The 14,367-nt window shown below is 34.2% G+C and overlaps 1 protein-coding gene across 1 annotated transcript in view; it reads right to left on the bottom strand.

The window, feature by feature from the left end:
• Positions 1–493: 493 nt before the first annotated feature.
• Positions 494–14,367, bottom strand: part of LOC108677199 — a 30,538-nt gene continuing 16,664 nt past the window's right edge. Inside the window, exons 2-9 of the mRNA XM_047882162.1 lie at positions 12,169–12,272; positions 10,532–10,772; positions 9,284–9,338; positions 7,068–7,144; positions 5,595–5,731; positions 5,039–5,216; positions 3,269–3,405; positions 494–1,808 (exon numbers count right to left, since the gene is read on the bottom strand). Coding sequence (XP_047738118.1) covers positions 1,618–1,808; positions 3,269–3,405; positions 5,039–5,216; positions 5,595–5,731; positions 7,068–7,144; positions 9,284–9,338; positions 10,532–10,772; positions 12,169–12,253 — 1,101 coding nt within the window. The 5' untranslated portion in view covers positions 12,254–12,272 and the 3' untranslated portion in view covers positions 494–1,617. The remainder of the gene's footprint in view (positions 1,809–3,268; positions 3,406–5,038; positions 5,217–5,594; positions 5,732–7,067; positions 7,145–9,283; positions 9,339–10,531; positions 10,773–12,168; positions 12,273–14,367) is intronic.

The following is a 14,367-nucleotide window of genomic DNA, read 5'->3' on the forward strand; positions in this document are numbered from 1 at the left end:
GAGTTTAGATAGCTATTTTAATGATGCCACAAAAATTATTCAAATATTTAATTACCTCTTCTAATAAGGCAATATAATTGCACGACTGAAACAAAATTTCGTCGATCATTGGTAATTATTCACTGTAGCGCCGAGCTAAACAAATTGATCATCCTATTTGCACGCATTTATTGTCAGAAATTTGCTAGTTGTATTCAACCTAATTAGATATATTCGTAATTTCTATTTCATCCAAAAATTTCACTATATAACAGTAGCAGATTTAATGCAATGGAGAAATAATTAATTTAGAAGAATAGAACAGTGAAACAAAATTTTGCGAATTCATTTTCATGACTTGTTTATTGGATTGGTAGTATATCTTGGATTGAAGGTGCTGGTGAACATTTAATATATACAAGTTTACTTTTGGATGTTGAAGAGAACAAAATGACGCCTCACCGTCGAAGGCCCGACGTGCTCATAGTAAACAGATATAAATAATAACACGAAGTAGAGGAATCTTATATATAAGTCTACGGTTTTCACAATCATGATTTTATTTACATAAACTTGCAACACCGTCTCAAATTTCGCAGTGAATTGCGCTCCAAAAATGTTTCCAACAATGCCCAGAAAATATTCTGCTCGTTTAAGTTTCGGCAATAAATATCGAATTCGATAGCTTAGCTCCGGTGTTCATGGAAACTTTTCGCATCAGGTTATAAATGGAATTAGGTGAAGTAGTAGCATAGGATCTGGATCGTTATTACTTTCACGGCTTATTTTCTTTCGAACAGCGTGGAAAAAGTAACTCAAAAAGCTTTATCAATAATTTGGAAACCTCGTCTAAAATAATGGATCCAGGTAATTTGATTGGTGAGATCTGACGTGGTTTAAAAGGGATTCAAAATATTCATGTTTGATTATATAACGGAGGCATTTGCGTTGAAAATGACGCCTGAATCTAATTTAACTCCATCATCGTAAAGATATTTCATATCTTCTGGCCAAAAAAATAGGACTTTTATAGATAAAACATGTTTTATTTTTAGAAAAAACGTCAAGAAATATTTTCTTTGTAATTCACGTTGACAGACAAAGAAAATTTCGAGCCATATAATCAAATTATTAATTCGAATGGCACCAACTTAATCTATTTCTTGACAATTTATTATTTATCGTTAAAGAAGTCTTCCTCACGCTTCTAATCAATTCCTTGAATCTAAAATTCATTCGTGGTTACTTCTAAACAATGACTGACGGATAATTCTTTTCAGACATATAAACCGCAAACGGCTTCAAGTACTTGTTAAATTAGCGTCATTTGAGCACTGTTTCATCTTTGTATTCAAGTATATCTAAATTCATATCAAATTTTTAAAATATGTAATAAATTTGCTTCAAATGCATTAACGTTCATTTTAGTCATGTATTAAAAGCAATTTTTATCACGAGTTTTACGTACCAAAACAGGAAGGTTTGGTTACGATTCATCCACTACAATCAAATATAGGTACATATAATTGAGTATATCCTTAATCTTAGAAAGACATTTTGAAAGGGAAAGTATCCAAACAAACTGTACATTATGGAATCACAATGAATTTTAACTTTGATTTTTTCCAGCCCTTAAAATCATCTCGCGATGGCGGATGAGTTCACGAGGGCATTTAGATGTGCCCCTGGCTGGGCCTTCTGAGCAGTAGAGTGCGAGGCATCGCTGGAGATAAGGGACGCTACTGATAAGATAAGCGACATCAGGAGCAGATACCACGTGTCGAGGAAGCGAGTCTTTGAGTTGCGCTGCATCGCTGCCGGGTGCTCGCCTAGAATTTATTTACACCAAAAAAATTAGTTTTTTATTTGCCAGATCTTTTTCATCAAAAAGTTCATAGGCCATGTAAGTAAAATTTAACTGTATGTTTTACTCATAGTTGGCTAAAATGTATTATTATTATTTATGTTTGCCTAAATTTGTTAGTGATTTTGGAGTGATTTCTTGACGTTGAAAAACTTTTCCAAGAAAACTACACTTGATTAACATAGTTGTAAACTGACATTGTTTCATTTTCAATTCAAATCTTTTTTGTAACAGTCAAGTTAAATAATCTCCAGGCATTCTATATTAAAATTTCCGGCAAAAACATAAATAAAAATTTTTATAACATGATATAAAATCAATAATATGACAATGTATAAACTGACTGACCACTGAGATAAAAATAATGATTGATATACTAAAATAAAATATCAGTAACAATTAGAATGATAATATTTTCATAAAATTGGCACGCGGCATGAAGAAGCTGAATAACAAATGAGATATCTATAATTTTTATAATGATTAAAAATATTACTATTACAATACATTCAATGAAATTAGTACGCAACAATAAGAACCTGACAGACCATTGAGGTATCAATAATAATTAAAATGATAAAATATCAATAACAATTATTTCGATAATAATTCCAATGAAATTAGTTCGCAACAGTAAAAAGCTGACTGACCATCAAGGTATCATTAATAATTGATATGGTAAAATATCAATAATAACTACTATGATAATATTTTCTATGAAATTATAACGCAACATTTAGGAGCTGACTCACCATTGAGGTATCAATAAAAATTAATATGATAAAATACCTATAATAATTACTATCATAGTATATACTATGAAAGTAGTACGTACCAATAAGAAGCTGACTGACCATTGAGATATCAATAAAAATTAATATGATAAAATATCAGTAACAATTACTTCGAAAATATTTTCAATTAAATTAGTACGCAACATTAAGAAGCTGACTGACCATTGAGAATGTGCACCAGGACGCCCCCAGTAGCCACGTCGCCGAGGGAGCACGTGTAGTTGCCCGAGTCTCTAGGAGTAGCGTTCGCGATGTACAGCGTCGACACTATCACCGAGCTACTCATGTCGGTCTTTACGCTGAAAAGAACAAATTAAACGATGTATTTGAGACCAGGAACAAGCTTAACGTGACACTGAAGTCTAAAATTCAAAGTTGAAAAATATTTTATTGCACTTGTAGCTGCTTATTTTTTTCGAGGCTAAATTACTGTTTTATAATTATCTTTGGTGGCACTTGGAAAATTTTAATAAGCAAAGCCGTTTTCTCGCTTCGATCTCAAAGAAAAACATTTCTCAGACCTGTTTATGAAAGTTTAATTAGCATCGGGTAATAATAGTTGGTTACTAACTTTACCGTAAGTTGTATGATCCCTAATATTAGTTAATATTTTCATAAGAAGCTGACTGACCATTGAGAATGTGCACCAGGACGCCCCCAGTAGCCACGTCGCCGAGGGAGCACGTGTAGTTGCCCGAGTCTCTAGGAGTAGCGTTCGCGATGTACAGCGTCGACACGATCACCGAGCTGCTCATGTCGGTCTTCACGCTGAAAATAACAAATTAAACGATGTATTTGAGACCAGGAACAAGCTTAACGTGACACTGAAGTCTAAAATTCAAAGTTGAAAAATATTTTATTGCACTTGTAGCTGCTTATTTTTTTCGAGGCTAAATTACTGTTTTATAATTATCTTTGGTGGCACTTGGAAAATTTTAATAAGCAAAGCCGTTTTCTCGCTTCGATCTCAAAGAAAAACATTTCTCAGACCTGTTTATGAAAGTTTAATTAGCATCGGGTAATAATAGTTGGTTACTAACTTTACCGTAAGTTGTATGATCCCTAATATTAGTTAATATTTTCCTAATACCTATGCGATTCTCTGAACAAACCGTTTATTTAAAGATTCAGGCATGATCCAAATTTCCAAGAAACTTGTGTCGAAGTCAGCTTTTAACGTGGTTAAGTTAGAACGATTCCAATTCGATTGACATCGAGCATGTTGACTCGATTAATACGTTCGTTAATTACGGGTTAAATAATTATTAACTTAAACTTTTACGAAAGCGAGAGCAAAAATCATTTTGGCTAAAAATTGATAAGTAAGACATGAAATTCCTTGACCTTGATAATGAAAAATAATGAATTATTCAGTTGAATTAAAACATCCTCAAAATTGATAACAATCGGTCTCTGTTACATACATTTTAAAAAAATACTGTGGGGCTAAATCCAGTTGAACTCATCGTGAAGCCTTAAACAAAATATCGGACGTCTGTTCTAATTCAAAACCTGATAAAGAAATTTCGCTCTTCAGTTAGAGACATACTCGTAAATCTGGAGGAGTGGACGCGTTTCAGTTGGCTGAATGCCGGAGTAGGACGCTGTCAGAATTCCTAATCAGATTTTAAAAATATGCTGGCGAGCAGCCCAAAAGTCGTTTTCCGTTATGACTGTCACGTTCAAGATCCCGAAACTTGTGAAGTGATTTGTAACGAGATAGTTTCTTCCAAGTAGGATGAGACGAGATTCGAGTTGAAAGTGGTCTCATTTATACACGAAAGTTCATTCTGGATTGAAAGTTTGTACATTTCTTTGTTTGCATGCGTAATATTGACTGTTTCATTTCGACCGGTGTATGCAAAGGAACTAAAAGTAGGAATTACTTGAATAATTTTAGTTATTTCTCACACACACATACACAAAGCTCTCAGGTGAATCTATTCAATCTTTAATTGTTTCCAATTTGATAAACAGATTCCACCTCTGGACTTGCAAGATTAAAATTATGCATGTGGCCCATATATATCATCATAAAAGATCATTTCCTACCGTTCCAACATGAAATCTACGAGACATCAAGCAGTTGGATATTACGTGAATAATTCTATGTTAATTAACATCATCTTTACATGATAAATGTTGGGCAATCATTGTTTTCACCATGAAGTGTTTCACGTGTCGTAGTTGAGCATCACAACACTAACACGACGTGTCGTAGTTAAGCATCTCAACACTAACTCTTGACGTGCTGTATGCTCACCTGATGCCACCACGAGACGTGTCGTAGTTAAGCATCTCAACACTAACTCTTGACGTGTTATATGCTCCCCTGATGCCACCACGAGACGTGTCGTAGTTAAGCATCTCAACACTAACTCTTGACGTGCTGTATGCTCACCTGATGCCACCACGAGACGTGTCGTAGTTAAGCATGTGGTCGCCATGACGCCACAAGATGAAGGTTTGTGCTTGTGGCATTTGGCTGATGGTGCAGCGCAGCTCGATGGTGCTTCCGGTCTTGTAGAATTTCTCCCCCACGTTTGCCCCTCGTTCATCTATGATCTCCACCACGGGGGCTAGTGAAAATAAAAATAAAAAAGTTTTTTACTTCCGAGTATCTTATGTTACGGTCGCAAAAAAATATATATGGTTACATTTTGCGGCATCAAATAGACTTTGATTCAAAATGGAAGGTAACATTTATTCATTTTACTGCGTTCAAAATTGAAAATTGAAAACATTATGATGGTGAAGCTGCTAGATTTTTCGTAATTTACGTTTTTTAGGAACATAGAGTAAGCGTATCAAGAATAATTTCAAAAACCATCTCACAATTTTCACTGAAAATATAATGATGGTGAAGATGTTAGATTTTTCGTGATTTACATTTTTTTATGAACATAGAGTATAATCAAGAATAATTTCAATAAACATCTCCCAATTTTCACACGCACCCACAATCCTGAGGTTGGCCACGAGTACTCGGGGCGGGTGAGTGGACACCTGGCACTCGTACGTGCCTTCATCTCGACGCTGCGTGTACTTTATTTGCAGCTTCCAGTTATCCGGGTTCTCAAAATTTAATGAGTATCTGAAAAAAAATAGTATTTCGGGTTTTTAAAATTTAGAAAGTAAGTAAAAAATGTGAAAATAGGTTTCCAGGTTCTCGAAATTTAGTGAGTATCTATAAAAATATTTGATATATCCATTGATGAATGCTGAGAATATTAGCCATGGTTCCTGCTGGTTCAAATTACACTATGAAAACAAATGACAACAAACGCGAACTAAGATTTGTTTCGTTCGATTGTTTTACATTAAATTAACCTGCTGAGTCCATGTGTTGGGTAGAGTATTTTGAAATGTTTTTTTTATGATCGTCAATAAGAGAACAACAAGTTTGATGAACAGAATTGCGCTTCCTTGTTATACATTTTCATTCGAATTTTTTTTGGATTTCTTCTCGTGCTTCCACAATAACAATGTATTGCTACAAAAAGTATTTAAAATCATTCTATCGGGAAAGCTGGTACATTCAGACGAATCTCCTTGCCATGGAGTTTTGAATAACTAAAAAATATTTGGAAGTTTGTTCATCTGTAGTTCTATTACATGTCTTCCGGGCTGCCGGAAGCAAAATTCTGAACCGTTGCTGTATAGAAAATACGAACGCTGTCAGTTGTACACGAGATAAATAACTTACATATGCTTGACACGTAATAAACTCACAACGAGACGCTCTAACTCCCCTTACGAATTTAAAGCCTATATTTACCAAAAAGCCCGGCAATTAAATGTGTGGCAGTGAATGAAAAAATTCATCACCTACTATTTTAACTGCAAAACAAATCAGAAACAAAAGGCAACTCAAACTAATTTCTGAATGAATTAATAGTCTGTGGCCATTCAAAGCATTATGACAGAATTTACAAATAAATTAGTCGACCAGCTGACGTTCATTAACTTGAACGGTTAGAGACTTCAAGATAATAGATCAAGTCCAAATAAATGGACAATCGAATAAAAGCATTAAATTTCATTACAGAAACGGATAAACTTCTTCAATAATTTGTAAGATGATTTGTCCAAGAAGTTTTAAATGCATTCTGAAAGTTATCTGAACATTCACAGATAAACTATGCCTGACACACAGAGCCCTAATTTAAAATTTAAGCAGGATTCAATGAACCCAGCTTAGCTAGACAAAAGCAATGCCTGTTTATTCTTATTCTGCCGCCATGAAACGCCTCACACTCACGGCTTCGAATAAATAATTTACAAGTATTGCGTGACATTAAAAATTCCCGCAGAATATCCAGACAGAATTCGCACAGAAGAATACCCACAAAAAGATATCCAGAAATAATATACATAGAAGGATATGCATACAGACAAAGACATGCCCAAAAATAGAACATAAATCAAACCTCTCATCGTTGCCGAAAGTCTGGAGACCCCAAGTGAGAAGGCGAATTTCATCGCCTTTGCGCTTAACCCAAGAGACCTGCAGGAAAATAGATAGTTCATTAGGTATCAATAGGTAGTTCGTTAATAATCATTATATAACAATCGATAGTTCGTTATATGATAATGAATAGTTAATTACATAACAATAACTAGTTCCTTATCAGGTCGTGTTTGATGAGCAAATAGAGGGAGAGAGCCAGTTCTAAGACGTCATAAGAAGTTCCATTGCGAAAGAGAGATAATTTAATAAAATGAATAGCCTTATTCAAAAAAAATTATCAGAATCTAAAATAATTGTTACTTGTTTTGAATCTCTTTCAATAAATATAATTTCTATCAGAAATGTCGAAAGTTACCAATGATTTTTTTTTTGTGAAAAAGTGCGAGACTTTTCTATGCTAAATGGAAGGTCATTCATTTTGACCTCACATTCAAGCTTGACGTGTCTCTCTCTGGGCAGATACTTTCAAAACATTGCTAAGTGCTCGTAGCGGCTTAAGTGCAGCGTAAGTCCGCTAAGTGCATTAGGTATCAATTGATAGTTCGTTAATAATCATTATATAACAATCGATAGCTCGTTATATGATAATAAATAGTAATTATAAACATTACATTACACATTACGTTACATTACATACAGTACATACATTACATACATTACATACATATTCCGTATCAAGTCGTGTTTGATAAGCAAATAGAAGGGAGAGAGCATGTTCTACGAAATCATTCCTTTTCGAAAGAGAGATAGTTTAATCAAATGAGTAGCGTCAAATCGAAAAAAATCTTATAAGAATGTAAAATAATTATTCCTTGTTGAGAATCTCTTTTACGTAATATAATTCCCATCAGAAATGTTGAAAGTTACCAATGATATTTTTTTGTGAACAAGTGCGAAACTTTTCTATGCTAAATAGAAGGTCATTCATTGTGACCTCACATTCAAACTCAACGTGTCTCTGAAGGTTTCAGGCTCTCATTGGAGCATTAAATTTTCATTCGTTTCATGAGTACGTAATTTCTGTGGAATGAAAGAGTTGAACAACTGCGATGTTGTACGTACAAACTCGAGAAAAATACAACGCCTAACTCATATTGAGGTCATAACGTCTCACTAAATGGGTCCCTAAGTATGACCTTAGCTTTTATTACGACACCTCAGAGCGTCGAGAGAGGCTTTGAACCACACACGACCTTTTACAAATGTTTAGAGACTTTGGCGAACTGAAATGGATGGCCGCAAGCCAGCTCTGGCTGCCAGCCCTCTTGCTTGGTCATGAATATCACGATTTTTATGAAGACTAGATGCTAAATGATGAGGATAAAAGATTCATGAGGGTTTTAGTTGCACGAAAATGTAGGAAGATAAAAGGCTTTTACTCTCTGTAAGTCTGTAGAAGAGTGGGGTAATTTACTACCACAGCCGTTTTTTATCGATAAATCTCGATCATTTCTAAAATTTTCTCTTGTTCTTGTAAAGTGAGAATCGTTAAGATTTAGATTAGAACTGATTATATTATTCGTCATAACAAATTTTCGTTACATTTCAAATTATTCTCTGTAATCTAAATTAAATTTTTTTGAAAAAAACGCACATATAATAAATATTATAGAAAACATCTATTTATGATTTGCAAAAATATCATATCTATACTGCATAACACATTTTATCATCTCTACCGATTTTGAGAAAAATTAATACAGTAAAACATGTGCCTTCATCACGTGGACACCAAGCTGACACGTCCAGAATATGACCGGCGTCCAAAAATGACGTCGATGTATCAAGATTACGTCGGTTTAATAATAAGCACCTCCTTGAGACTTATGGTGACACCCGTTCCCTACATGCACTTTGTCGAATTTGTTACAGACGTGGTATAGCTCCCTATTTAGACTAGCAATCTAATGATGTAAAAGCTTCCACAGTATGTATGATGCCGGAGTAATTTTGTCGCTTGTTGGGTGTGAAATAAAGATGGTAAAACGACGGCCTCTTTGTTTGGTCGTTCCTTGTAGAGTATCTTAGCATTTGCTTCTTTGCACGAATAAAATTTCGCAAGTGCACAGGTATCAAATCACGGAAAAGAACAATATTCAAATTTTCTAAGTTAAACTATTTTGTTGTGAAAAATCCAATGTATCATGCTTTTTCACTATTATTAAAATTCCGAACATAACATTCCCCAGCTAATTTAGAGGCGCTGCCAAAACTTTGCACGTTATTCCAACTGCAACACAAAAATTAAATAGAACATTTTCGTCGATACAGGTAAGCCTTTTGGCATCTGCATTCAAGGAATTCTTGCCCCGATATATTAGCTGTGGAATGCAGCTCTACTTCTTTATTGAAGCCGCACCAATAATGTCCTAAAATATCTTGTAAGGGACGAGCGATTACGCCGCTACTGCGTCTGCCGGGATTTTTTTACCACAGAGAAAATATTTACTCGAGATCCTGATATAATATAAAATTTTAGAATTTTGTTGAATTACTTTTAATTCTACGAATTCCATCTTTCTAAAGCTTAACAATATTAACGCTAGTTTTGTTTTGCATTTCATGGCAAAAGTTCATAAAGTCTAGTAAGTTCATATTAGACTCGAAATTTAGCATAATATGTTACTACTAATACATTACTGTGACTATAATTAACAAAACAAAAGAATCAATTTCTGTTGTTTGGCATTATTGAATGGTTTCTCGTATTACCGTTTTAAGTAAGTTTATATTAGACTCGGAATTTTGCATAATATATTACTACTAAATTATTATGACTATAATTAACAAAACAAAAGAATTACTACTAAATTATTATGATTATATTTTGCAAAACAAAGGAATCAATTTCTGTTGTTATGGCATTATTTAGTGGTTTCTCGTGTTACCGTTTTAGTGTACGGTGTGAAACATCGTTTGTTACAGAACAAGATATTGTGTACGGTGTGAAACATCGTTTGTTACACAACAAGATATTGTGTACGGTGTGAAACATCGTTTGTTGCAGAACAAGATATAGTGTACGGTGTGAAACATCGTTTGTTACAGAATAAGATATAGTGTACGGTGTGAAACATCGTTTGTTACAAAACAAGATATTGTGTACGGTGTGAAGGATATATGCGTTTGTTACAGAACAAGATGATTGTTTTCTTTCGTAACTGCATATTTATATATTGTTAGATAATATCGCATGATATTAAATCGAACTGATATCCACTATATAAGCTTCAGCTATTCAAGCTTTGGTTTCAAGTGATGATTACTGTATATAAGAATCCATTTGAATTTGACTCAGAAGGAATCAATATTGTATGTTTTTCATAATTGTAGCTCTTTAAGTATGTATAGGGAAAGTCTCATGGGATTACAGTACACTGGGATTTGCCTTTCAAGCTGAATGTTCGCTAGCAAAGCTCCCACCTTTGATCCGGGCTCCCGTTTCGAGACCACATTGACTGGAACCCGGAACCTCGCGAAGGAGATGAATCGGATGAGCCTTTGGCACTCAAGGAAGGGTCAGAGGAACCCTTGGGTTCCATGGAAGGGTCGAAGTCTGGAGGGTCTTGAGAAGTGCTAGGGTCTGCCATGAAGGGCGGGTACTCTGGGATGACGAACCCTGCCGTCTCCTCAGGCATGGCATCGTCCGCTACCACAACGAAGTCTGTAGGAAGAATTATAACAGTTTTATTATTTTAATTATTTTTAGAAATTATCAATTGTTTTAAAATTATGACCATTGCTTCAATAATTATCAAATAACATTAAGTTTTTTTCATTTTTTATTACAGGACATGTAAATAAGAGAATTAATAGTGATGAAAAATTTTATCATTCATATTTCGGGCTCAATATTTTATTTCGAATTTGTCTTCTTTAAAAACGAAGGATCTTTGTTTCAACAAATTATAAGATGAAATTTTCACAATCAAAACAAATTATTACAAATTATAAGTGTGTGCGATCAATCCAACAAAATTCACTATGTTTCATGATATATTCAATCTTTTCCCTTTAAATTTTTTATATAATATATCTCCAATAAATAAAATGACAGAATCACCTGAATCCTGAATTTCCTGGGCGCTGATTACAATTGCAGAGCAGAACAGAACTGCGAGCGAAAGATGATATTGCCGCGCACACATCGCTGGTCATGCCTTTGTTCTGGAATTAATAATAAAGACCTAATATTAATATCATTGATATTATATTAATAAACTTGATATTATATTCATAAACATGTGAAACCTATTTAATTAATTTTCTGTACCCACTGTTACCGGTTCTCAGGTTTGCGCTAGAAAAGAATTCTTTTCAGTAGCTTCGAAACCTTCACGACATCAATACATAGAATTTTTCACGCATTAAGAGGAAGTGAATATCATATACATTAACACCGCTACTAAAATTCTTCTTTATTCTTTATTCTACATTCACGCAGGAGAATACAAAAAAATTCATAACAAGAAAATATCAAAAATTTTGAGAAAAACATACAAAATGCTTCCATTTGAATGCCCATATAAGCTAAAAAGCTTCACGGACGACATTAGTGGTATTACAATCGAAGAACAATAACATATAATGACGATGGCATAAAGCAATGGGGAACAGAAAGTGACCAAATTGAAAACATCCTGATAAAAACTAACCTTTATTAAAACTGATATAAGAATAACTAAAAATGAACATAACAAAGGCAGTAACAACCCTACCTAGAAATTAAATACAACTAAGACGAAAAGTCGTAACAATGTTGACTTCCACCATATAATTTTTCAAAAATATTACTGAGAAAAGGCAATTACCAAAATCTTACATACTAATCGGAGTCAAATTAATAACGAGTAACAATAAAATCGCGGAATTTAGTCTTTAAACTAAATTTAGAACAATCTATTTTAAAATCATCAGGCAATTCATTAAAATATTTCACACAATTAAAAACGTTTCTTTCAATTTCTAACCGAACCGGGGGTAAGTTTATGGCAATCAAAGTTCATTTGATTGGCATAAAAACAGTTTCAACAGGTAATCCTACTTTACTGGCAAATCACCTGAATCCTGAATTTCCTGGGCGCTGATTACAATTGCAGAGCAGAGCAGCACTGCGAGTGAAAGATGATATTGCCGCCCACACATCGCTGGTCATGCCTTTGGTCTGGAATTAATAACAAAGACTTGATATTAATATCGTTGATAATATATTAATAAACTTGACATTATATTAATAAACATGTGAAACCTATTTAATTAATTTTCTGCACTCACTGTTACCGGTTCTCTGGTTTGCGCTAAAAGAGAATTCTTTTCAGTAACTTCGAAACCTTCACGATATCAATAAATAGAATTTTTCACGCATTAAAAGGAAGTGAATATCATATTCATTAACACCGCTACTAAAAGTTCGTTTGATTGGCATAAAAACAGTTTCAACAGGTAATCCTACTTTACTGGCTGATTTTGTAAGTAGCCGAATAAATTGCTTTTAATGTTTAATTTCTAGCATTCAGAGTCGATTTCTGTATCTGCGGTGAAAATATATATCGTTTTCTGGTATTATTTGATTTTGTAATTTGAGTTTATCAATAGTCTTCAAGCAGGAGCTGGTCAAAGACTTTTGTGATTCAGGAATCAGTTTATTCTTTTTAAAAATTAAATATTAAATTTTAGTTCATGTTCCTAGGCAGACAATCAAATTGGTTATTCGAATGATTTGTTTATGTAAATTAACATATATACATATATATGATATACACCGATTTTACTTTTTAATTAGTGTATTCTAGGTGGTCAAGAATTTTAATTTTTGCACATGATAAAGAATCAGTAAAGTCACTCAAATTAAATGAATTTGCAGATTGAGGGAAAATTTTAAAATTATAAGAAAATTTATGTTGAATCGTAGTCAAAATTTTCAGCTGCTTCCTGGGCTGAGTTTAACACTGTGAAGTTTTCCATATTTCACTTCATACCCCAACCATTCCCCCTGTTTTTGGGTTTTTCGAGATCTGACAGTGAAGTGGCAACTGGCAAGTTACGTGCAGTGAACGGCTACTGCCCGTCAAATCATCTCTACTGAAGCAGCCTCTCGGCTGTCGTTGCATTGCAAGTTTATTCCATCACCAACGCTAAGTTAGAGCCACCCAAGAGTCAGAGCAGCTCGTCGGCTTCGCCACCTCGTGGTCATCTCGCTACAATATTGCCTTAATACATCGAGGCAATTTGCTTCTTCTGCCGTTCCTTTTGAAGCAACACCGGGCTCTGGCATCAACGCCAGCTCTTGTCTTGCTGCTAGAAAATGTCTTCGCAGCAATGGGAAGATTTCCTTGGATGCAGTGTGTAGATTCCGACACGCTTCCAACGACCGTCCTATATTTAATCAAAGGGAGTTTATTCGGCTGCTACTGGATTCCTTTGAAGCAAAGTTTGTTCCCTTGAGGCAATATTGAGATCGCTGTAGAAAAGAGGGATCTGAAGTCTTGGTTATGAACGGTTGTGCTAAATCATATTCTGAAACTAACGCTTGAAATATTAGAAGGAAACGAATCCATGTTACGCTTTTATGGATATTAGTTTGTTTTTAGTAAGTGAACAAGACTAGAAATTATTGAAGGAAAAAACTTTCTTCTCTCTTCAAGTTGCAAGTATTAATTAAACCAAACAGGCATTGATTGAAGCTTTTATATAAAAACAAACCTTATAATTTGTGATTAGTTTGTGAAAAACTTATTTGTGAAAGTTTTAGTCAGAAATATCTTAGAAAAGGAAAATACAGGAGTACATGCGAACATAATGAATCTAAAATTTGGCGCCGTATTAAATACAAATCAGCATAACTTATCTTGCTACCGTCGGCTAGAGGAAGGTTGTGAAGTGTTATAAACTGTGTTTCATTTTGAGAATTTCTCAATGCATTCGTGGGCTGAAACAACGTGTCGCAAAATTAATATAATAAACAGAACCCTTGTGAATAACGAATAAATTTATTTGGGTGTTCGAATGAAACGAAGCCTGAGGAAGTTTAGCATGTAATTGTTAATTTGGCTGCGTGCTAATTAACATCCCAAAGTGGAGCCGGGCCTGAGAAGTCTGACGAATACATTTTTTATGTCTTCTGTGGAACGACAATTCTATTCATTAATGTCCTCTGTAGTTTAATTAGCTGGAGTCATAATTGAATAATTTAGTTCTCGGCTCAGTGATACATGACAAGTATTCAAAATGTCAAATATCAATGCTCTCTGACAACAGGC

This window comes from Hyalella azteca, unplaced genomic scaffold (assembly GCF_000764305.2).
Source record: "Hyalella azteca isolate HAZT.00-mixed unplaced genomic scaffold, Hazt_2.0.2 contig9809, whole genome shotgun sequence".
In the NCBI taxonomy this organism is placed as follows: Eukaryota; Metazoa; Arthropoda; class Malacostraca; order Amphipoda; family Hyalellidae; genus Hyalella; species Hyalella azteca.